The 23,878-nt window shown below is 33.1% G+C and overlaps 11 protein-coding genes across 11 annotated transcripts; 6 read left to right on the top strand and 5 right to left on the bottom strand.

Moving 5' to 3' along the window:
• Positions 1-882: 882 nt before the first annotated feature.
• On the bottom strand, positions 883-1,779 carry TBLA0F03550 (Zn(II)2Cys6 transcription factor domain-containing protein; the record flags this gene model as incomplete). Its single annotated transcript, XM_004181363.1, has 1 exon — positions 883-1,779. The coding sequence occupies one exon, from the start codon at positions 1,777-1,779 to the stop codon at positions 883-885; it is 897 nt and encodes a 298-aa protein (XP_004181411.1).
• A 1,592-nt stretch (positions 1,780-3,371) lies between these two features.
• Positions 3,372-5,318, top strand: SCC4 (cohesin-loading factor complex subunit SCC4; the record flags this gene model as incomplete). Its single annotated transcript, XM_004181364.1, has 1 exon — positions 3,372-5,318. The coding sequence occupies one exon, from the start codon at positions 3,372-3,374 to the stop codon at positions 5,316-5,318; it is 1,947 nt and encodes a 648-aa protein (XP_004181412.1).
• Positions 5,319-5,589: 271 nt separating this feature from the next.
• TPS2 (trehalose-phosphatase TPS2) lies at positions 5,590-8,262 on the bottom strand (the record flags this gene model as incomplete). The annotated part of the gene is made up of 1 exon (XM_004181365.1): positions 5,590-8,262. One exon carries the CDS (start codon positions 8,260-8,262, stop codon positions 5,590-5,592), a length of 2,673 nt encoding a protein of 890 aa, XP_004181413.1.
• A 671-nt stretch (positions 8,263-8,933) lies between these two features.
• Positions 8,934-9,335, bottom strand: SNF11 (Snf11p; the record flags this gene model as incomplete). Its single annotated transcript, XM_004181366.1, has 1 exon — positions 8,934-9,335. One exon carries the CDS (start codon positions 9,333-9,335, stop codon positions 8,934-8,936), a length of 402 nt encoding a protein of 133 aa, XP_004181414.1.
• Positions 9,336-11,507: 2,172 nt separating this feature from the next.
• Positions 11,508-13,145, top strand: IPT1 (inositolphosphotransferase; the record flags this gene model as incomplete). The annotated part of the gene is made up of 1 exon (XM_004181367.1): positions 11,508-13,145. The coding sequence occupies one exon, from the start codon at positions 11,508-11,510 to the stop codon at positions 13,143-13,145; it is 1,638 nt and encodes a 545-aa protein (XP_004181415.1).
• A 730-nt stretch (positions 13,146-13,875) lies between these two features.
• PAA1 (polyamine acetyltransferase) lies at positions 13,876-14,463 on the top strand (the record flags this gene model as incomplete). The annotated part of the gene is made up of 1 exon (XM_004181368.1): positions 13,876-14,463. One exon carries the CDS (start codon positions 13,876-13,878, stop codon positions 14,461-14,463), a length of 588 nt encoding a protein of 195 aa, XP_004181416.1.
• Positions 14,464-15,288: 825 nt separating this feature from the next.
• On the top strand, positions 15,289-18,723 carry DOA4 (ubiquitin-specific protease DOA4; the record flags this gene model as incomplete). Its single annotated transcript, XM_004181369.1, has 1 exon — positions 15,289-18,723. One exon carries the CDS (start codon positions 15,289-15,291, stop codon positions 18,721-18,723), a length of 3,435 nt encoding a protein of 1,144 aa, XP_004181417.1.
• Positions 18,724-18,987: 264 nt separating this feature from the next.
• DOS2 (Dos2p) lies at positions 18,988-19,944 on the bottom strand (the record flags this gene model as incomplete). Its single annotated transcript, XM_004181370.1, has 1 exon — positions 18,988-19,944. One exon carries the CDS (start codon positions 19,942-19,944, stop codon positions 18,988-18,990), a length of 957 nt encoding a protein of 318 aa, XP_004181418.1.
• A 515-nt stretch (positions 19,945-20,459) lies between these two features.
• Positions 20,460-21,533, top strand: MAG1 (DNA-3-methyladenine glycosylase II; the record flags this gene model as incomplete). The annotated part of the gene is made up of 1 exon (XM_004181371.1): positions 20,460-21,533. The coding sequence occupies one exon, from the start codon at positions 20,460-20,462 to the stop codon at positions 21,531-21,533; it is 1,074 nt and encodes a 357-aa protein (XP_004181419.1).
• A 348-nt stretch (positions 21,534-21,881) lies between these two features.
• On the top strand, positions 21,882-22,580 carry TBLA0F03640 (RNA polymerase II subunit B1 CTD phosphatase RTR1; the record flags this gene model as incomplete). Its single annotated transcript, XM_004181372.1, has 1 exon — positions 21,882-22,580. One exon carries the CDS (start codon positions 21,882-21,884, stop codon positions 22,578-22,580), a length of 699 nt encoding a protein of 232 aa, XP_004181420.1.
• Positions 22,581-22,631: 51 nt separating this feature from the next.
• On the bottom strand, positions 22,632-23,780 carry RRG1 (Rrg1p; the record flags this gene model as incomplete). Its single annotated transcript, XM_004181373.1, has 1 exon — positions 22,632-23,780. The coding sequence occupies one exon, from the start codon at positions 23,778-23,780 to the stop codon at positions 22,632-22,634; it is 1,149 nt and encodes a 382-aa protein (XP_004181421.1).
• Between the last annotated feature and the right edge of the window lie 98 nt (positions 23,781-23,878).

The following is a 23,878-nucleotide window of genomic DNA, read 5'->3' on the forward strand; positions in this document are numbered from 1 at the left end:
TTCTATGTCTAAATTATTGCAACTAAAATATTACAAAGAACTCATCTGTCTAACAAGAATTTACTATTGAATATTGCTTCTCGTCAATCCATTGTTGCTAGTTTTACGATACATGACCGTGACACACATACACATATATCGTAGTCCAGTTTTGAATAACTATTTTCTATTTTTTTTTTTTTTTTTTTGAAATTTCACCTGCATAGGCTCATTATCATCAATTGTGACGTCAAGGTCATGCGGATTCAACCACAAATAAATGTTACAGTTGAGGCAAACTACTATTCGGTGAATGACCCTTGCCACGTAGATTTCTTGTACACGGCTTCTTGCACACGACTTGTTGTGAATCAGCTCAAAAGTATACTGATTTGGAAATATCCCAAAACGATCAGAAACGGATATTTTCAGGAGCTGCTTCTGTTTGGAATGGGATGGGATAAAATAGGACAAAGAGAAGATCTGTAGGGAAGCAGGCCCGTCTTACGTCATGGCCAAAGAAGTTTTGTAATGAGGCACTTCGAAAGAGGAAAATGGAATGTATAGAAAAGCTGAAATAAACCGAGTTTTTCCGATAGGAAGCAAGGTAGAAAATGGTAAAAAATTGCGGGTTTCTTGAAAAGGAAATGTGGAGTGGAGATGTGGACCGAAAAGATATTGCGAGATGATGGAAAAAACACGTCGATCATTTCTCCGATGGGCGTGCTGAGAAATGGGTGCAGTACAAAAGGGGAAGCGCGAACGCTTATAATAAAATTAAATGTGATGAATATATAATACAATATAAAATGCAAAAAAACAGTAATAAAAATAAAAAAAGAAGAAACGAGACGAGACGAGACAAGACGAGACGTGAGGTAAAAGTAAAAATAAAAGTAAAATTTAGTAGTGGCTATGTTGGTAATCGTTCAAATTCAAATCGTAGATTGATTTGCCTTTGTTTTCAGGTAAGTTCAACAACTTGTTAAAAGTATTGATATCAGCTCTTGTGAACCCCTTGGAGAATAAACAATTGTGGTTATTTTTCTTACAGCAATTACTGCAGGGGGTGAAAATCAGCAATTTATCCAAATGCTTTATCACTTGAGTATCGGTATCCAAATTGGAGATTTTGTTCAAGATTGACAAATAATTCAAGTCATTGGAATAGATGACAAAATCTTTCAAGTTTTTCAAATCTTGTGGCGATAAAGTATAGTGCAAATTGATACTTGAATTTAAAATCAAATTCAAATTCGAGTTTTTGATCAACAAATTCGAGTCTAATAGAATGAGCTCCACTTTAGCATTACATTTAGTTTTCTTTAATCTACAATTATCACAAGAAGGACCTATTCTTTGTCTTTTGGAAAGGGTGTGAGAGGTTGCCGAATTGGTAGCAGATGCATTGGTGGGCAAAGAATTTTTTCTATAAGATTTCGAGACCAATCTTGGAGAAGTATTGTAAGATTGAACTTGTCTTGGATAATTGTAATGATTAATTGGCGGTGTTGGAATAGGCGTGGGCAATTGTGCTAACAGATTAGCAGAATTGACCTTGTAACAATAATCCGACATTTCAGGATTGACTATTGTAGGCAAAGGGGTATTGGAAGAAGAAGGTACGGTGGTGTTTGTTGGTGGAGTGGAAGGAAGGCTGGCTGGAGGTTTCGGTGGAGAGGCAATTGAGTTTGAGAGATTGGATAGAGAAAGAGACAAACTTGGCAACAATAGAGGAGGCAAACTGTTATCTTTGTTAATGATTTGGATACTCTTTGGGGAAGTTTGAACGGCCGACATTGTGGATAGCAATTTTGGGGAAATAAAGTAAAAGAAATGATACTAGGGGGGGAGGAACTAGGGAAGAGAGAGGTAGAGAGGTAGAGAGGTAGAGAGAGAATAACGGAAATGTTAACAAAAAGTTTAAGCAAAAGAGATAGAGATGTGGAACGAGTTGGAATTGGCGCCGCGCTGGACGGAATTGTTTTGGAGATAAAAGCGAGACTGGTGTGGCTGAGCAATTGGTAACAATGGAGAGCAAAAGGGAAATACACAAAACACAAATCACAAAACGAAAAACACAAAATAAAAAGTTCCACCAACAAACCTTCCAACTTGCCGAGCAGATCTGGGAACTGACCAGCTTTATATACACGAGTAAAAAGCATTGGACCAGGACTCACCACCCTGGCAGGCCCTCACAACACGGCGCAGCCCGTGCGGCAGTCTCTGTGCGCACTGCAACGCTCTCTGTGCCACACCCATTCTGTGTCACCCAATACGGCCTGCGCGGAAACTCCCTGGCACAGGCACCCGCGCGTACGGCCACGACAGAGAGAATGCTGGAGAACAAAAATACGCCATGGTGACGGCCCAGAAAAACCCGCAGGCGTCCCCGGATCTGGTGAAACAGGCGGCTCGGAGCACTCCGGGCCGGGCCTGCGGGCTGCTCTGTGTCGCGGGGCGATCTCCGCCGGAGCACGCTAAGAATGCCGGAGCACGAAGCACCGGCGGCCAGACAAAGGCCCGCAGCAAAGGATGCACGGTTCTGTTTTGGGCCGATACCCGAAGAGGAAATGCGTGGCAAGCCGGCGGCTTCCCCGCATCGGGCCAGGAACTCGGCGGTGCTATAGTTTGGCCCCGCACCCACAGGCAAGACGGCAGGACGTAATGGCAGAGAGAATGCCGTATGGGGTATTGAGGGAAAAGGAAAGGGAAAGGGAAAGGGAAAAGGAAAGGGAAAAGCAGAGGCTAGAGATAGGGAAAAGAAACGACCCCTTAGGCCGGCGGCCGTCGGCGATAAAGGTAATTGCCGAATTGCAGTCTTGGCCAAGGCTAAGGCTAAGGCGAAGGTGTCCAGATGTTCCTGTCATTTGTGCCGTTTTCCTGTATTTACTGTCGTATTGTGTTGTGTAGTGTTGTATCGTTTAATTTACTGTCGTTTCGCGTTGTGCCTGGCACGGCTGGGCGGACCTCCATGGTATGGTATGTGTCTTTTTTTTCTTTTTTTCTTTTTGCTTTTTTTTTGCTTTTTTTGCTTTTTTTTGCTTTTTTTTGCTATTTTTTGTCTTTTTTTTTGTCTTTTTTTTCTTTTTTTGCTTTTTTTCTTGCAATTTTGCTTTTTTTTTGCTTTTTTTCTTTTTTTGCTTTTTTCTTTCAATTTTCATTATCGGAGATGATGAGACAAAAGTGCCTATGCTATGCCGACTGGATTGCCCGATTAGAGTTACCCGGTTGGCAAGATCCATGATACGCACATCTTTTTGGGTTTTACTCCGACGCGTGTGTGTAAATCATGTGATGGATGAGCAGGTTTATCAATGATATTAATAGAAAAAACTAGTCAAATATCTTAGCAATACGCCATTCTAGTAGACATCGCTGGAACAACCATGCAAGCCAAAACTCAGATAATAAGAAAACCAAAGAAATTATCAAATGAAACTTTGTACTATTTGGCAAACCAATACATAGACCAAGCTTATAAGAATTCCTTCAAGATCCAAAATGAATCTCAATTGATCCAATATTACAAGCTGATCCAATTATCCATCGAGCTCTGCTCGAAGCTGGCTGCTTCCAGATCAAACTTCAATATTCACAAGAAAAACTTCATCTTGTTCAAAATCGTTTTATTATTATTAGACAATTCCATCAATTATAAATTAATTGATTCTCAATTATCTACCTTGATCAACCAATTGGATTTGCAAAAAAAAAACCATTATTTACAAAATAATCTACACTTCAATTGTATCTTTGTAAAATTATGGAACTTGCCGCTGTGGAAAGGCGACCCCAAACAATATAATATCGCTTTGGATGATACGTTGACGTATAAGAGCTATCTAACGACAATTCTCCATCATTCGAGTCACGACTTTGGGATCAATTTACAATTCTCCATCATATCCTTTATCCATCTGTTTTGGTTGATCAAATTAAACAAAAACAAATCGTTGATCGATTCCACTTTTAAACACTTGTTATCATTCAACAATTCTCTTCCAACCAACCATTCCAATTTCGTCTGGATTAATTATAATTCCTTCATTTCGTTGGTCTATTTAAACTACATCTTGCAAAACAATCTCATTATCCCCAGGGTTTTACAATCCAACATCACCTCCATACAAGCAAGTCCAATGTCGAAAAATTTAAAAGCTTGGCATTTGATTATAGATTTGCTTTTCCTGATCAAACGAGATTCAAACATTACATTGAAATTAAATGAAATTAAATCATTTTTCGATTCAAATTCATTAAACTTATCCTCTCTTTATTTAAACTTCACCACCAATGATGACAACAAGTTGCAAATCTCCCTGAACGATATCGTCTTGAAAATCGATCTTTTTTCCATCTTCAATTATAGAAATTTAACAAACATTTTATTATTCTTACAAAGCATTAGTTATTTGATAAATTCCACAGAAAAAAATTCAAATTTCGCATTGATTTATTTACCAAAGATTAAAAAAAATATCTTATCCATTCAATTAAACTTGAAATCTTCCAAAAATGTCCCCCTAGCATTCCATGATGCTAATCAAAATTGGTATTCAAAATTTCTAAATTTAATTGATTTTTATTCACTTTGGTACGATTTAATTTTAAATAATTTTACATCATTGCCCCTGGCAAAGGACAACGATCCTTATTTCAAATTAATTTCAACTCATTTGGATTCCACCAATGACAATACACTACAATTATACCAACATATAATCGATTCTCCATCTATTTCAAATTCAAATTCACATTTAAAATTATTTGCCCTATTCAATTCATATTTGATTTTATCTTCAAGATTAAGTCAAACAAATTCATCAGATGATACTCATTCAATTATTAACAAATTAAACAACACATGGTCCAATCTCAATTCTATATTCTTATCAAACTCATCGAATTTATTTACTAAAAATAATAATTATTTCGTCACATTCATAATTTTATGGATTTCATCACATTTACAACCATTTAATTCTAACCCTTTACCAAGTACTGATAAAGAAAAGGAATTTTTCATTTCAAATTTGGAAAAATTTTATCAACAAAACTCATTCTATTCAACACTCACTGATTCTACTTCTTCCTCCACCTCTCAATTTCATTTGAAAAAATCTTTACATTTACAAATTTTATTAAATTATATCGGTACAAGGTTATTCGAACATGATTTAACTAAAATTTCTAAAATTTCAAAGACTTGTTTCCATTATTCCATGAAATTTAATTTCCATTATAAATTCATTTATATCTTGGGACTTTGGCATTTAATTAATTCTACTTCACAATTAAATGAAAGAGAAATTCAAAAGACAAAATTAAATTAAAGAATTAATCGATACTCATAAGTTGTAAATTATCAGAGTAGGGATAAAATATTTTTTTTTTTTTTCCAACTTAACTCAACATAATCATACCCTATTTCACCATTAGTATTGTTTGAATTAACAACAGCAACATTATTTACGATATCTTGAGGAAAAAAACAAACTGTATGTAGAGTATATATATATATATATATATATATATATATATATTTTGTCAATTACAAATCAAATCAATTACAAATCAAATCAATTACAATCGTCATAATCTAAATTAATTACCATTACGCTCAGCATAAGCTACTGCAGCTTCTTCTGATTTTTTACTACTTGGACTATTTTTCACATGGCCCCTAGTATCTAAATCCACAGTCCCTGGACTTTGGAAAATAGAAACATCACCTACTAATAATCCTAATGTTTCAATAACTTGTTGTGGATCAGTTAAATGAGCTTTAGCCACAGTTTGCTTTGATGAAGAGCCTACTGTAACTGGATAAAATCCAAAATTATTGAATTTATTTTTATCCTTTGGATACATGGTAGACCATTCTTCTTCAATAGAATTCATTTGTCTAAACATATCTTCATCAGTAGCATCATCACCTAAACATAACACAAAATCAGGCATGGAATCCTTTGGTAAAGATTTATTAATTTCATTGTTGGCAAAATCTTGTTCACCAGAATGTTTATGCCAAATCAATTTCTTGACAATTTCACCTTTATTGAAAATTCTTGGTCTAACTTCAATGTTAGCTTTACCTTCCATGACTTCTAAATTGTAATCATCAGCAAATTGTAATAAATTATTCTTTAAAGATTCTGCATTGAATTCACCCAATTCTGGAACAGATCTTCTATAATGCCAAACAATAGCACATTTCTTTTTTTCAATAAAGGAACCTGGTGTTTTGTCTACAAATTCTTCCATGGTGAAAATCACTTTCTTTTGCCATGACATATCAGTTTGTTCAGTTAAATTAATCCAATCATCACTATTTACATCTCTAATGAAACAACCATGTTCTGCACTTAAACCTAATTGTTTAAATTTAGACCCCCACCATTTATTTAAGAATTTTTGATCTCTACCAGAAATGATCCAAATTTGATTCTTGGGGTCACGAGATAATTTTTCAATGATGGAATAAAGACGTGCTGTGGGGATAGCTGCAGCAGGATCTTTAACAATTGGGGTTAATGTACCATCATAATCGAAACAAAATAATCTTCTCTTGGCAGAATTATAATTTTCAAATAAAATAGGTCTATTCAAAGCTGGGGACATTTTTTTATTTTGATTAGATTTATTCATCATTTGATTTAACGTCTCTAAATAAATTTCAGTCCAATTTTGAATAGTAGGTACTTGTGGGTATAATTTACCTTGTAACATGGATTTCTCTTCATTAGTCATTATTAAAGCTTTATGAGTCTCTTTAGCAACTGCAACAGAATCCCATGGGTTAATTAAAATGGAATCCTTTAATACAATAGAACTACCTGAGAATTCACTCAAGATTAAAGGATTATTGGCACAATTGAATGCAGAGGTCTTGGATTTGATGGTTACATATTCAAAAGCAGTAGTATTGATACCATCTCTTACTGTGGTGATCAAACATAAATCTGCAACTCTCATTAATGAATAATAAACATCATTGGGGATTCTCATATAATAATGTTGTACTGGAGAGAAATTCAAAGTACCATATCTAGAATTAATAGAATTGACCAACTCATTAACTTGTTGTTCCAATTTAATCGTTTGTGGAGAATCTTTATTTGTTGTTGGTGTAGAGACTTGGATCAAGACAACTTTATTTCTCCATTCTGGATACATGGCCAAGAAAGTTTCAAAAGCTCTCAATTTTTGTACCACACCTCTTACTGAATCGAATCTATCTCTACCGATGATGATTTTTTTATCTTGATAAGCTTGTTTAATTGAAATGACTTTATCATCTATATCCTTTGTAAAAGCGTCATTCAATAATTTTTCTTTATCTACACCAATGGGTAAAGAATCTACCATGACATCCCCACCATAGACAGAGACATGATATTGTTGTTTGTCTCTTTTATTGATAGACATCTTGGAAGTGGAATCCAGAAGACGTTTACAACTTGAGACGAAATGTCTGGCAAAACTTTCATTTTGGAACGTGATTCTATCCGCACCTACCATACCGTCCAAGATTTGTTTTCTTCTTGGCAAACAACGGAAATATTCATTACTTGGCCAAGGAGCATGATGGAAGTAAGTGATAATTGGTGGTGCTGAATCATCGTTTTGTAAGTTCATCTTTAATAATTGTGGTAATAATAAAAGGTAATAATCATGGATCCAAATGATATCACCAGGGGTATAGATTTCACCAATCTTTTGAGCATAAGCTTCGTTGAATTTCACATAATCGTACCACCAATTAGTTTCATTTTCACCATCATTGGATTGATTTAAAATATAATGGAAAGTGGGCCAAATGATATTTTCAGCATAGTTTCTCCAAGAACTTTGATTACGACGTAATAACCAGACTGGATGGATCTGGGCATTCGAAGGAGAAACGTCTTTGGAATACTTGGATTGGATGGCCCCGTTCAAATTTTGTAATTGCTCTTTAGTCAAATATAGCGGATCTTCATCTGAGATTGGTTGATTGGAATTCGCATTAGCGTTTGCGTCGGCGGTATTATCTTTATTTTTCTTTTGCAGTTTCAAATCTTTAACCGATAGATCGATAGAAGAGTTTCTTTTAAGCTCACCAGTCCAACCAACGATATGCTGCTCATACCCGTTCTCAGGGTTACTTAGATAGTGGAGGGAGGAGTATAAGGGACCGTTACCTTCAATTAAAGAGACTTTATATTTGTCATTATTGGATCCCAATTGTATCTTATAGGGTAATTGACCCACACAATTAATAATTCTTGGAGTCATGGCTGGGTTTTTAGTTTTAACTTGTTATATATATATGTGTGTGTATAGATATATATATATATAGGTTGGTTTTTTTTTTTTTTGGTTTTTGAATGCTTTTCGAATGCTCTAATGCTTTGTAAAAAAAGAAAAAAATAAAGGATTTGCAAATCAAGTGACTCTATACACACATATATATATATATATTTATGTATATTTATATATAGATTTATGTAAAACTTGTAAATAGGGAAATATTTCATTTGAATATGTATTAAGAGCAAACGGAACAAATTGGGCGAAATTGGAGAAAGGGATGTTCCGTATTGGGTAAGGGGGTTAACCCTCGGATAAGACCAGGGTTGGGCAAAAGTGGGGGCAATTTGGAAGGGAGAAAGAAATCGATACTATTGGTGTGATTATTATTCGAGCCATTATTATTCAAGCCATTATTATTTTGGAGCCTGAATTTGTAAAGTGGGCAAATGCCAAAATGACAAAAAGGAAAGTGGGTAGTCTGCGAGAAAGAGCGGGTAACCGAGCCAGGGCTGTGCACCGAAACCCTCAATGCTACGCGCACGTGCCCTGATCCGATTAGGGTTAGCACGTGGTCTGAATCACACGGCACGTGACACGCAACACGCAACACGCAACACGCAACACGCAACACGCAACACGCAACACGCAACACGCTACCATATCTCAAATAGTCTATTCAACAGTAAATACAATTTGGCCAAGATTTCCTTGGCAGATTGGCCCGTGGGCTTAGGGGCCGGAGAATCCAAAGTTGGGGCATCCAGAATCGAAGGCTTGGCATTCCATACACCTTGATTTATCTGCGAAATACACTGTAAGTTTGAATGGACACGCTTCAAATGCTGAGCAATCTCTTGACTGGCATTAGGTGCTGCAGCATTACTATGGATCTGGATCACCCGTGCTATAAGAATGCTATTGATATGCAGCAGTAATTGGACTTTATATTGAATTTGCTGGGCAGGACTAGCCACTGTAGGTGGCAAGGCTTGTAAGTTTGCAGGCGGGGCTTGCTGCTGTGGAGGCGAGGGTTGTGGTAGGGTTGTAGGGTCCATGGTGGCTGGAGCTGCTTTTCTATTTTTTCTTCTTAATCTAAAAATAGCCTGTGGCCCGGAGTCCTCCCTGTATTTCTCTCTTATAATGGATATCGAAATAAAGTATAAATGCTTTTTCGTTTCTTTTTCGCGTAGTGTGGATAAGATAATTTTCTCTCTTTCTTTTTCCCCGGACGCAGCCAGCACCTGATATGAAAGTAATTGAAGGATATATACAACGGTAACCCGGACTAAAAGGTCGAGAAAAGACTCGAGAAAAGACTCGAGAAAAGACTCGAGAAAAGACTTTCTTTACGACGTCCAAACAAGATCAGATCAGATCTGAACCAAAGACGTTAGTTCATGTTATTAAGATAATACCACATGACAAAACAGGTTGACATTATTATATGAATATGTAAGCAAAAGAAGATGGCACTTCGTGACAAATAAGTTCAGCAGTGAACGATGTCCAATTATAGTATGGATAGCAATCAATCAATAAGATGATTAACCTTCTAAGACAGACAAGCAGCCTCCTACCGTGCAATAACATGCCCAATTAGGTATTTTATACCAATACACCGACGCCGCGTTTTTAATTCGCGTCTGCCGGGTAAAACCCGAGCAAAAAGCAGAACATTCACATGCGCAGTGAGCTGCGGCCGCACGATCCCCGGCCGAAACACTAACTCCGATTGGACCCACTGACAAATTCGAAGATGGATCCGCGGATGGACTAGCGAAAACATTCCGCTTACAGCAATAGCTGGATTACTGCGCCTACTACACCTACTACACCTACTGAACCTGGCATGTGCTTGTACTGCGCCTTCCATTGTGTGGTTCCTAGTGTTCCCAATGGAGAATGTATCACGTCTCTGTCTACGGCTTCCTGATCGTTATTTAAGTGCCATGATCTGGACAAGATATTCATTTCAAGTATAACCTTTTATCGGATTCGTTTCTTTTTCTATTGCATTTCCACTTGGATTTGCACTAGCCTAGATTGACGACTTTGTGTTTTTTTTCCCGTGTTTCCTACGCGTTTCCTTCCTGTTTCCCACACGCTTCCCACACGCTTCCCACACGCTTCCAGTCACTCACCTGTTTCCCACTCCGTTCGACCAATCTTCCACTACCGCCACTCCGAGCCCAACACATCGATAGATTGTATCCCCCTCCGTAGAACCCGCACACCCGCTCTTTACCCCCTCGGCAATTTGTCTTTACCTCTTTGGCTCTTCCATCTGATACAAGCTACACAACTCCTCCCTCGGTCTTTATTGTGCCTGAGCAACTTTCGGAATAGAAACCTGTACATCGCTTTTAATACGCCGTACAAACCGACATCACACACTTTATTGAGCCGCTAAGTTTCGTTTCTTTTCGTTTCGTTTCTTTTCTATTCTACCGTCTTTTTGCTTTTTGCTCTTTGCTCTTTGCTCTTTGCTCTTTGCTCTTTGCTCTTTGCTCTTTGTTTATTAATAGACGCTGGTTTCCATTTTTTTTCTTTCTGTTAATTTACGCCCATTCATTAGTTTATTCAACCCTGGAAATTGAAAATCCTAGCCTTCGTTTCTTTTTCTTTTCTTACATCCGTTTGTTGATACAGTTTTCTCAGTTTCCTATTCGGTCGACCCTTTTTCCGTTTTTCATTTTCAATTTCTATTTGTTATTGTTTTTAGTTTTTTTTTTTTTTTTTCATTTTTCCCTCTCTTTACCTATAATACGGAAAAACACTATATACAATACAATACAAGTCCAATAAAAATCAACTGAAAAGCAGCTTGAAAATTAACAGTTTGACTAATAAACAATCTGAAAAATATTATATCTTCTATTCTGTTATCTTCTATTCTGTTATATCTTTTATTTCATTTATTTTTTTGGTTTGGTTTGGTTTCTAGATATTTTGCTACTTCAATATTTGATTTCCCGCCTTTGAATTTTTCTGTTCGACAAATCGTTTCTCTTCCTCATACTCTCTATTTTCGATTTGCCTGCTCGCTCTTTAAATTATATCAAACTCCGTTCAAAACTCTCTCTTCATTACTCCTATATTTATTTTATTATACCTTTACAAAAAGTGCAATAGAATAAAATAAAACGCAATAAAAGTAAACCACATTACGCTAGACAAGTTGTACACTAGAATTCAAATATAACATCAAATACAAAACGCACTCTACAATGCCAAAATATTCCCAATATTTCATAATAGAAGTCATAGCAAGGTTATACTTTTCTGCATTAAATAAAAGAAACTTGATAACACTGCCGTTGAACTTCCTCTTAAACTTCTCCTTCATCTTTGTTTGGCTAGAAGTCTTTGCCTATGCCAAGTACATTCCAAATGATATAAGACCCAAGATTAATTCCAAAATCTCTTTCTACGCCGATATGTATTTATTCGGGGACCACTGGAAAGAATTGGTCGTTCAATTGAACAATTACCATCTCACTTTCGTCTCCTACTTTACCTCTTTTGCCTTTCTGCTCATCGGCTTGATCGTCATTCCCTTGGCCATCTGGTATTACATCTATTACATCAGAAAATTAAATTATAACCCGTTCGAATGGTACGACCATTATTTACATTTCAATAACAAATCAAACAAAAAATCATTCAGATCCATAGCCGTCCCATTCTTAATCCCACTGTTCTGTTTCTTGGCTTTGAATTTCGTTCACATCTTTGCATTCCAATCCGAATCAAACTACACTAAGTCAAAAGATATCTTGGCTTGGTTCTTTTATGTTGTTTTCCATATCATGATGCCAATCATCGTGGCCATTTATCTTTATGCATTCCATGCCCCAGGAACAGTCATGTGCTTCAGTTTATCCATGGGGATCCAAAACTTATTATCTGTCTTTACTCATTTATTATTACCAATGGCCCCACCTTGGTTCACCCATTTATACGGTATCAACGATGAAGCTCATGTCAATTATACTCAACAAGGTTATGCTGCAGGTTTGACAAGAGTCGATACTCACATGGGGACCCATATCAACACTAAGGGCTTCCATAAATCCCCCATTGTGTTTGGTGCTGTGCCATCGGTCCATTCCGCCGTGGCTTTCCAATGTGCCTTGTATTTGGTATTAAGATCAACCACTCAAAAAAATAGATTCTTGTCTCATACTCCTTTGAATAGAGAGAATTCCGATACTTATCCTTTAACCTTGGTAGATAGTTCAACCATCATTCCAAAGAAAAATAACGAAGATTCAACCTCGACTACCTCTGTTTCTGATGACACTTTGACTGATCGCCAATTGCAATCACCTTTACAACCAAGCTCCCCTGATTCCACCGCCCAAGATGATACTCTAACTCCTTTCAATTTACCTTTAGACCACTCTTCAGATTCATACACTTCCTCATTAGAAGATGATGATTCTGAAGATTTCGATATCGATCTCGAATTTCAACAAAATTCAGCAAACAATATCCTCACTAAAACTGATTCTCAATTTGTAAGATATTATACTCAAGATCCACAAGTCTCTAATAGATGGTTTTTCAGATTTTTCTCAAAAGGTTTGGTCCCAAGAATCGTAGGTTGTATGTTTGTCTGTACTCAATGGTGGGCTACAATGTACTTGGATCATCATTATAGATTCGATCTTTTTATCGGTATGCTATACGCATACATAACTTATTTATTGATGAACCATTTCGTATTACAACCAAAAGTAATAAAACCTTTCATGGAAGTAAGATTAGGTATTAAGGAAGATGTAGACAACGAAGGTAATACAATGGGGATGAGAACTTTTAAAGGAACGAAATACGAATGGTTCTTTGATCCATTAGCATGATTTCAATCGCTGCTACTGCTGCTATTCGTCATTATTTTACTATTACAATTACTATTACCATCACCTTTTTTTATTTTATTTTGCATAACAAGATCAACTCAATTCAAAAATCTTTCAACATAGAATTCTAATCATACTCACAGAAATATTCAATATCATTCAATTCATTACTATTTACAATTATTCAACAACAACAATAACAAAAAAAATGAAAAATAAGATAAAAAACAAACCCACAACAATTTTTCTGTGCGCTCTTTTTCTTTTTTTTTTTTGTTTTTTTGTTTTTTTAATACATTTTCATATTTTTTTCCCCCCTTCCCCTCCCCGCCACTTCTCCTACTCGTAATTCCTCTAACATTTACTCAACATTATTCATTTCAAGAGGTCGTTACACATCCACTCTACTGCCCATATTTTTTTCAATATATAATAAATCATACATATATATGTGTAATACTTACGAATATCATTCTATATAATTTCCTTAACATTTTTAAATTTGCAATTTTACTTAAATTATTTTATAAATATCATTCGGCTTTTCGTTTCCTTACTAAAAAAAAAAAAAAGAAAAAGAAAAAACTAAAATTTCATTTTCTTCCAAAAAAAACAAAATTAAATTAAAAAGGTACAAACAATTAAAGACTCAAATCTCTAGTTACAAACAAATAAACAAACACACACACGCTTACATCGTACCAAATACTCTTCTTCTTATCCACTTGCCATGTCCTCAAATACTACTCTACCTTTACATATGTATATCAGACCATTGACTATTGAAGATGCTAAACAAGTTAGTGATTTAGAAACAGAAGGGTTCCCAGCAAATGAAAGAGCTTCTTTGGAAAACATTAAATACCGTTTAAATACTTCTCCCGAATTATGCTCAGGTCTTTTTATTAGAAATTTCGAATCAGACAGTATCACTATTAAAGATGAAACCTTAATAGGTCATATATTAGGAACCAAAATTAATACTCCTACAAAATTTATTACTTTAGAGTCAATGAAAGTAGGTAATCACATCGAATCAAGTGATACAATTGCCATTCATTCTGTAGTAATTGCTCAAAAATATCAAAAGAAAAACTTAGCAACTTTATTATTAACTGATTATATCCAAAAATTAAGTAACCAAGAAATCGGTAATAAAATCGTTATAATTGCTCACGAACATTTAGTACCATTCTATGAAAGAGTAGGATTCCAATTGCATGGTGAAAATACAGATGTCGTTAATGATTCAACTTTTGCGTCTTCCAAATGGATGGATATGGCAAGAGAGTTGATTAAAGAAGAATACGACAGTTAGTAACGCTGCATAGTAACATACATACATACATACACTTTTGATTCAACAATTGTTTTTTTTCCCTCCCATATTAATGTATTCTTTTTACCCCTTTTTTTTTTTTTCTCCATTTTATATATTATTGTCACCTTTCCCCCCCTCCCCCTTCCTAATATAACACACCTATACTTTCTATGTATATCGTAAATATATATGAATTAACTCATTTCTTTTTAACTCATTTAGCATGATATTTTTTTTTTATTACTTCTTCATTATCATTTACTTCCGTTTTTTTATCTTAATTATTTTTTATTTTTATTTTTATTTTTAATTTGCGTCATCTGGCATCAGAACAGACAGGTTTCTTACTATACTCGTATTAAAATTCTCATTTTTCATTTTCCGTGTGTGAAAAACTAAAACGGGCTTTTGTTTAGTTAGTAAGGGACTTGCCGTAAGGTTTAATTGTAAGAATTAACTACAATATGAATCGTTAAAATAATAGTATTTCATAATTTCTTAACAAATTTAGAAATGAGTACATGAAATATCAGGCGTCTTTAAACCTAACAAATATCAATATATAGTTATATATATTGATAATATTGCTTCCCAGCTTAAACTGTAACTCAGTTGTGACAAATATCGTCATTATATTTCAACATTGATTTAACTATATCCATTTTTGGTTGAAGTTTTAAGATCTGTATCCTCACTAAGTTTCTACCATATTCCAAGAAAAACAACAATATACAATATCAAGCATCTATACATATATATCTGCTAAATTATATCTTCTAACACTTTAATATTATACCATATTTGGCAAATTATCTTTTGATCATGACAGAATCTCATTCTCCTAGAAATCCTAATAATAATACAACTGCTCAAAGTCCCTTCACTAGATTATCCAGAATTGCTGAGGATTTTCTCATGCAAGATCATGAAAGAAATATCGATATGAGAAGTTTGTTACAAGAATCTGTAGATACTTTAGCAAATTATCATGATGAATGTAAAAAATTGAAAAAATACCATAATCATACTCGTAATAAATCTCAATCAAGCGCTAACGATGACGAAGATTTATATACATTATATGAATCTGCTTATATCTATTATAAGATTGTTCATATTTTAATTTCAACAACAATACCTTCATTAAAGAATTTTAGTGAAATTAAATCTATGAATGCAAATGATCATGAAAAAGAAATGTTTCAAATTTATAATATGCTAGTCAAAAGTTTATCGAATGATGAATATATTTTAACGATTAAAAATTTTATACGAAATTACTCAAATAAGGATATGGAATTTAAGCCTATTACAGATAATAATAAAAATATCGATGTTTTCCCAAAGACAGGCTCACATATTACTTCGTCAGTCTTAGCCACTATTCTACAAACTGATCCAGATTCCACTCTTTTAATTGATGTTAGAACAAGACATGATTTCGAATTAAATCATATCAAATCGAATTCCATCATTTGTATTGAACCAATTTCTTTTAAAAACAATTATTCAGATGTTGATATTGAAAGAAAATCTTTGATTACATCACCAAATTCTGAAATAGAAATCTTTAAGAATAGAGAAAATTATAAATTCATCATTTTATACACTGACGATTCAAGACCTACTAATCAATTCAACAACAACTCCAATAGTAATGTTACTAACGATTTTTATATCCATAAATTAAACGTTTTATTTAATATCTTATTAAATCATTCTGTTGCCAAAAATTTGAATAGTAATTTAAATCATGTTTATTATTTAGAAGGTGGTATACAAAATTGGATTAAGAATGGCGGCCCTCTCTTGAAAAGTGAAAAAATCAACAATCATTTAAATTCCGGGGAAAATTATTATTTAACATCATCATCAAATCACGATTTCAAGATAGATAGTAGTAACTATAATAAAGAAAATAAGCACTCATTAAGCTTATCACCAAAAATAACGCCAATGAATATGGATCAATCGATGAAAGATATGATGCTGTCACCAAATGGTAATCCATCATACCACTTAAATAATAATTCATATGATTCAAGGACACAACAGAAACCTGTTTCAATTAATAAAAATCCAAGCATTAAAAATTTTGTTAATTCTTCTTTTAAATCTAATTCAACAACTTCAACTCCAAACAATAATACCAATTCTATTAATTCAAGAAGCCCAACATCTTTACCTTCTGCAAAATATCCAAATATATCTCCACAGATAAATCAATTCTCCAGACTTTATTCTTCATTTCCTGATACAGTTTCTAATGAAAGGAATAACACCATGTCACCAGAGTTTTCACGTAATCAATCTGGTACATTTTCACCAAATCCAACTCCATTGAATCCATCTTTAACAAATAATTCAACATCTGGATTAACTTCATATCCGGAAGCCCCAAACATTTTAACAAATGGAAATAATTCAAATATTCCTAGTAGACCAATTACTCAAGTATCACCAATTAATACAAGAGCTGTGACTCCAAACTCTAAGAATTACATTTCTCAAGCTCAACATTTACTAATGACAAACAGCCAACCCAACTTACAAACAAGCTTAATTAATGAACAACAAAATCAATTGACTTCAAATAATAATCATTCTTCTAATAATAAGAATCCGAGCAGCCAACCTATGATACCAAGCAAACCAACACTATTAAAAGCAAAACAATTACCCTCACCAAGTAATAATTCTATTCATAATAGATCAAATTATCAATCAAATTCAATGGCAAACTCTGCCGCAGCTTCTGCGATGGCAAGTCCTTCATCAAGAACCCCATCCCAACCAATCCCTGCATTACCTAAAATGCCCCCCAAACCTAAAAGTTTATCTGGTACAAATTTTGATACTCGTGCTAGAAGCAGTTCATATGGCTCTTCTCAACAGTTGCATTATCCGACTAGCAATTCTAGTTCTAACCAAAATAATGGTTTAACTCACCATCCTAATAATACAACAATGACAATTAGTCAATCTTCAAACGGCTATACGCCTGATTTAGATTTAGATTTTAAAGTAGGATTAGAAAATATGGGTAATTCGTGTTACTTAAACTGTATTATTCAATGTTTATTAAACAATCATGAATTAACAAAGATGTTTTTAAATAATTCGTACGAAAAACATATCAATATTAATAGTAAATTAGGATCCAAAGGGATACTAGCAAAGAGTTTTGCAAGACTAGTTCATTCAATGTACCAGAATGGTACTTTATCTATTAAAAATCACAGCAATAAGAAAAATCCACCTGTTCAGCCAATTACTTTTAAAACTGCATGTGGATCTATCAATTCATTGTTTAAAGGTTCAAATCAACAAGATTGTCAAGAATTTTGTCAATTTTTACTTGATGGATTACACGAAGATTTAAATCAATGTGGGGCAAACCCACCATTGAAGGAATTATCTACTGAAGCAGAAAGAATGAGAGAAAAATTATCACTAAGAATAGCATCTTCCATTGAATGGGAAAGATTTCTAACTACCGATTTCAGTGTCATCATTGATTTATATCAAGGTCAATATGCTTCACAATTAAAATGCCAAGTGTGTGGGACCACATCAACTACTTATCAAACATTTTCAGTTTTATCTGTACCAGTTCCTAAAAACAAGTCTATTCATTTATTGGATTGCTTTAATGAATTTACCAAGACTGAATTCTTAGGTAAAGATGAATTATGGTCATGTACAGAATGTAAGAAAAAACAGCCATCAACAAAAACACTGACCATTACTAGATTACCAAAGAATCTAATCATTCACTTAAAGAGATTTGATAATATGCTACATAAGAACAATGTTTTTGTTAAATATCCATTAATTTTGGATTTGACCAATTATTGGGCCAATGATTTTGATGGTAAATTGCCACCGGGTGTTACTGAAGAATTGCCTGCAAGAGGACAAATTCCACCTTTCAAATATGAATTAAGTGGTGTTGCATTACATATGGGTAGCTTGTATGGTGGTCACTATACAGCATATGTAAATAAAGGGTTAAAAAATGGTTGGTATTATTTTGATGATACAGTTTACCGTTCTATCAAATATTCTAGTGAAATGATTACACAAAATGCATATGTTTTATTTATCATAGAGTATATGGCGTTTAAGAGATACGAAAGTTTAACCACTCAACCGATCATTGAAATCCTCATTTTCTATCTCATCACATTTCTTTTTTATAGAATTAATGCATTTAAAAAAACTTTTTTTAATATAATTTACGAACTTTTTTTTTAATTTAACATTAATAAGAGGCAATATATGTATAATGGAATTCGCTCTTCAGCTATTTCAACTTTCTTGCTTTACGATTTCTTATTTTTTTTAATTTTTTTTAATAATTATTATTAATTATTTTTTTGTTTGGCGGTTCTTTTTATACATGTATATTAGCTAATTTTATGTATCTAAGTATGCATTATTAGATATAAATTTATATAAATTGAATAATAAAAACAGTTAAGTTTATTTATGATTAGGCATGAAATAATAGAAAGTTATTTATTCCCAATCATCATCGTCGTCGTCGTCGTCGTCCTTAGATATATCAGCAGCCTTAGCTTGTGCAGTAGTGGTATTTTCGGTTAATTTAGCTGATTGTTTGGTTTTTGAAGAAGCATTTTGACGTTTCGTAAGTGGCTCTTCAATTGCATCCTTCTTTTGTATTATTACCGGTGGTTCACTCTTTGAGTCTGTGTTATCAAAATCATCATCATCGTCATCATCATCCCAACCTAAATCTTCATCTGCATCCTTTATAGCTTGAGTAGAAGTTTTTGAAGAATTCAATAAAGTTTTCCTTTTAGTTTCCATATCTAATATTTTTGTTTTCTCAGTGAAGTAAATATACCAAAATGTTTGGTAATTTATCTTAGATGGTACTATATCATTCATCAAACTAGATAAATTTTTATTAACTTCCAATAATTTGGCAATCTCATCAGTTTTAGAATCGATATCAACCACTTTTGGATCTACTTTGATGCTCAAATCTTTCAAATAGATTGATTTATCCGTCGATAACTTCTGTAATTCTGCTTCAGTTCTATTACCTGCCAAGACTACATTGCTATTGGGCTGTGGGGCTTTAGAATTTAAAGCACTGTTTGTAGCAGTATTAATTGAATCCCATAGACTGTTCACAGAAAAGTTATTCCAATAAGAATTTACTGTATCAGTAACTTTTGTCTCAACTGATTTTAAACCATTATCTAAATTGGCCAATAGTTCATTGGCTTTAGCGGTGTACTCATCACTAATGGGTAAATCAATATTTATTCCCTCATTGGAGTCATCCTCATGGAGGAAGTTCTCGATTAAACCCTTAGTCTTTTCATAATTGGTATTGATATTATTTTCTAAGTTTTCAAATAATTGCTCAGTCTTTTCATCATGCTTTTGGTTTGGATCTGGAGTAGCCTCATTGGCTAGCACTTGCTCTTCATAAACAAAATCCATATTCCAATTTGATGCTTGCCACTGTATAGAGCGTTGACTATGAATTGAATTGGATCTTACTCTTTACCTTGATCTAAATATCTCATTATGTTTATCAGATTCACAAGGCCACCTGGTCTAATTTCCCTTAGTTAACCGACTTACTTTTCTCGTAAATTACAACTCGGAAGGATTGTAATTTCCAACCCATAACATTTCTAGTACACGCCCTGAAAATGTAAAATAACCCTAATAAGTGACAAGAATGTAAAGCGGAATTAAATCATCCAAATTAATTTGACAAAATGTCAGATGCGACAACATTAGGAGAGATCTATAGAGACAATTATATATTCTAAAGGCTCTAATGTGAAGAAAATATACTATGTTGGAGAAAAAAATAACAAATGTGGTAATGTAGGGGTAAAGGAATGAGGATAAGAACAGCATACTTTTTGACAACAAAATGATTGCTTAGTAGGATATCTTTAAATTTTGTTTACGTAAAGTTATGTTTATATTTACCACAGGCAAGAATGACTATCACACGATCAAAAAGAAAATTTTCAAGTATTAAAAATGAAGATGTTGAACTAGATGTAGCAAATACAGAGTCTAATGCAGATTTTTTATTGAAGACAAAAATTGAAGAAAATAATGGCATTGTAAAAACAGAGAGTGAAAAAGCGTTTAGAAATAAAATACCTGAGTCTTTAGAACTTCCAGAGAGTTTCAAGGAAAAGCATATCCCTGAATTCACTACTGCTATTAATATGATATTAAAGGAGGATCCTTCTTTATATTCGATTATTGTTGCACAGGAATTTCAAGCTGTTTTAAAGACTAAATGGGACCAAATTAGGAAGTCTACATTACAAGATTTCTATCAGAGGCTAGGAATTTCTATCATTGCACAACAGATCAGTGGTAGTGCTGCAAGAAGTATAGAAAAGAAAGTGATTGCTCTACTTGGTGATGATCAAGGAAAATTCCCTTCTTATATAAAAATGAATGAATTGTTTCGAACAGATAAAGACATCAAAACAAATATGAGGACTTGTGGATTAAGTGTAAGAAAATGTGATTATATTGAATCATTAACTGATTTTTTCGTAAGCCGTGGGGATGAATTGATGGATTTAATACAACAAGGATTGCAAAATGCAGAGAAAGAGGATTTTAAGTTAGAAAGTAGCAATGATGAAGAAATTATCAGCCTACTAGTGGACAATATAAAAGGTATAGGTATTTGGAGTGCAAGGATGTTCTTGATGAGTGGTTTATTAAGAGTAGATGTCTTTTCTGGGGAAGATGTAGGAATCGCAAGAGGGTTTTCCATATATGCCAAGGATAAAGTGGATATAATGCAAGAGATGAAATTGAAAGTTAAAGAAAGAAATGTTAACGGTTCACAAGCTAAGAAAAAGAGAAAGGCAAAGACTACCAAAAAATCCCAATTAGGATACTATGATATAGATGTCATGGAAGAATATGCTTCAAGGTTTTCTCCATACAAGAGTGTCTTTATGTTTGTATTGTGGAGGATCTCCAACCCTGATATTTGCAAAACACTGATGTTAGAGAAAGAATTCTTAAAGAAAGATATGTAACCTATAATTTGTGTCGCGTATCACACAATGCGAATATTTTCCTTAGAGACCATTTTTTCTAAAAAAATATACTTGTTTGATTAATTTGACTTTTTAATTTTCATAATTCATAATATAGGGTTTTCAAAAAATTCATGAATCCCGTTAGGTAATGCATTATTATCGCTTTATATAATTAACAAATAAAATATTAAAAATAGACAACCCTAAAGAAGAAGAATATAATTTATTCTTGTTGTACAATACATTTATACGATCGATTATATAAGATAATAATAGAAAAAAATAAAATAACAGAAATATTACATTTGGAAAATAATTAAGAAATTTATAATATTCTTACAGCAAATGGCATCTGTAGAAGATATTAAAAATATATTTGGTCCTTATCAGGAACATCATCAATTAACCATATATGAAAACGAAAAAATTATTTTGGATATCGTAGAACTGATATGTGATTCTTATTGCAAAGATTTAAGAACTTTAAAATTCTTGGGCCAAATTTTGACTCAACAGGATTATGAAGAATTAATTGAAGAAAGGAATATAAGTCAAAAATGTGGGTATCCATTATGTCACCTCTCCCAAGAACGTACGAATGCAAATGGTAGGGATCAGTTTACAAAAAATTTCATGATTCAAAATAATCCTTATAATTATCTAAACAATTATTGTACTTTGAAACATTATAAAAGTTCTATGATCTTTAAATTACAATTAAATGAAGAACCTTTATTTGAAAGGTGGAAATCATTTAATAAATACATGTCACAATTACAAAATACTGATACTATTCTTGATGCTTCGCTTGTACGTGCAGATATACGATTATATGAAGACTTTGAAATGGAAGATAATAATCGTTCAGTAGAAAATGAAGAAATCAAAAGAATCATTAAAAATATAAGAGCTTTAAATATCAATAACGGTGAGCAAGATATTGATGCCAATCAATTAAGTAGTCTATTGGAAGAAATTAAAATCACTGAAATTGAGAATCCTTTGCCGTTAGGTGATCTTCAAAAAAATACAGTAAATGATTGAGAACCAAAAAAAAAGGGGGAGGGGGGATATTATATTACATATTTAATTTGCTTATTTATGGATACCATTCTTAACTGATAGATTATATAAATTTAAATCTTTAACGTATACAATATTTTTTGGCACCTCATTTTCCAAAAAATCATAAAAATGTTTCATTTTGAAATTATAATATTTAACCGATAAATCATGATAATAATCAAATTGCGATTTGTTAAAATGGTTCTTAGAATTCTTTTGTGCTTGTATGTTCTCCTTCATTAAATTTCGTGAAACATCCACATTAGGATTTTTAGAATACGCTTCATGTATTCCATTATTTAAGATACGCTTGTTCATATAATTTTTGAATCTCAATCTATCCCTAATGTTTTCTGATTTTAGTTTATCGAGCACTATATCATATGTTAAGATCCAATCGGTATCCGCAGTTCCAGTTAATAATTTTTCCCACCTTGACTCTAATATCGCCCAATCTTTCATGTCTTCAATTCTTTTTATTGCATCAAGTCTCTCCTGTGCTTTAATTATTTCCTGTTGGATAATGGAACTCAATTTTTTTGATTGATTTGAATGCTTATTTATTATTGATCTAACAAACCAGATAAAATTAGAGCCTATTTTTTTATGAACTAAGTAAGTGGGTGGTGTTTTAATTTTTTTATATTTTTTTTTACTTAAATTAATTTTAAATTTCGAAGTATAATCTAGTGCCATTGGTAATAATAATTTTAATTTGTATTCACTATTTACTAACCCATGTTTCGGCAATTTATTTTTAGATTGTTGATATTTAATATAATCAAATAAATATTTTGCTTTTTGAACTTCATCTGTTGTTTGAGTAGATTTCTTGGATATTATTTTAGGATGAAGCTTATTTACTAATTGTACCACTTCTTCAGTTTTTTTCATTACAACAGTAGTTTTATCACATACAGGTTGCAGTTGGTTCCAAATTTTTACCACATTTTTTTCTTTTAAATCATCATTTAATGTTATTAATTTTTGAATCAACTCATATACTGGAAAACCTTTCTTAACATTTTTATTTTTATGAATGGTGACTCGAAGTTTCTCAAATACTTTATCCCTGAGTTGAATTGATTTACAATTGCATTTAATATTTCGTAGAGAATATCTATACAATGATAAAATATATTGTCTATGGATTTGAAATTGAGAAAAATTTGATCGCATTAATTCTCATTTGTAGCATATTCGATCTTTTAGATAAATACCCTTTTATAGATGATTTGTTTTAAAATCAAAGCAATTTGATATATTTTCGGAGATAC

This window comes from Henningerozyma blattae, chromosome 6 (genome assembly GCF_000315915.1).
Source record: "Henningerozyma blattae CBS 6284 chromosome 6, complete genome".
Taxonomy (NCBI): Eukaryota; Fungi; Ascomycota; class Saccharomycetes; order Saccharomycetales; family Saccharomycetaceae; genus Henningerozyma; species Henningerozyma blattae.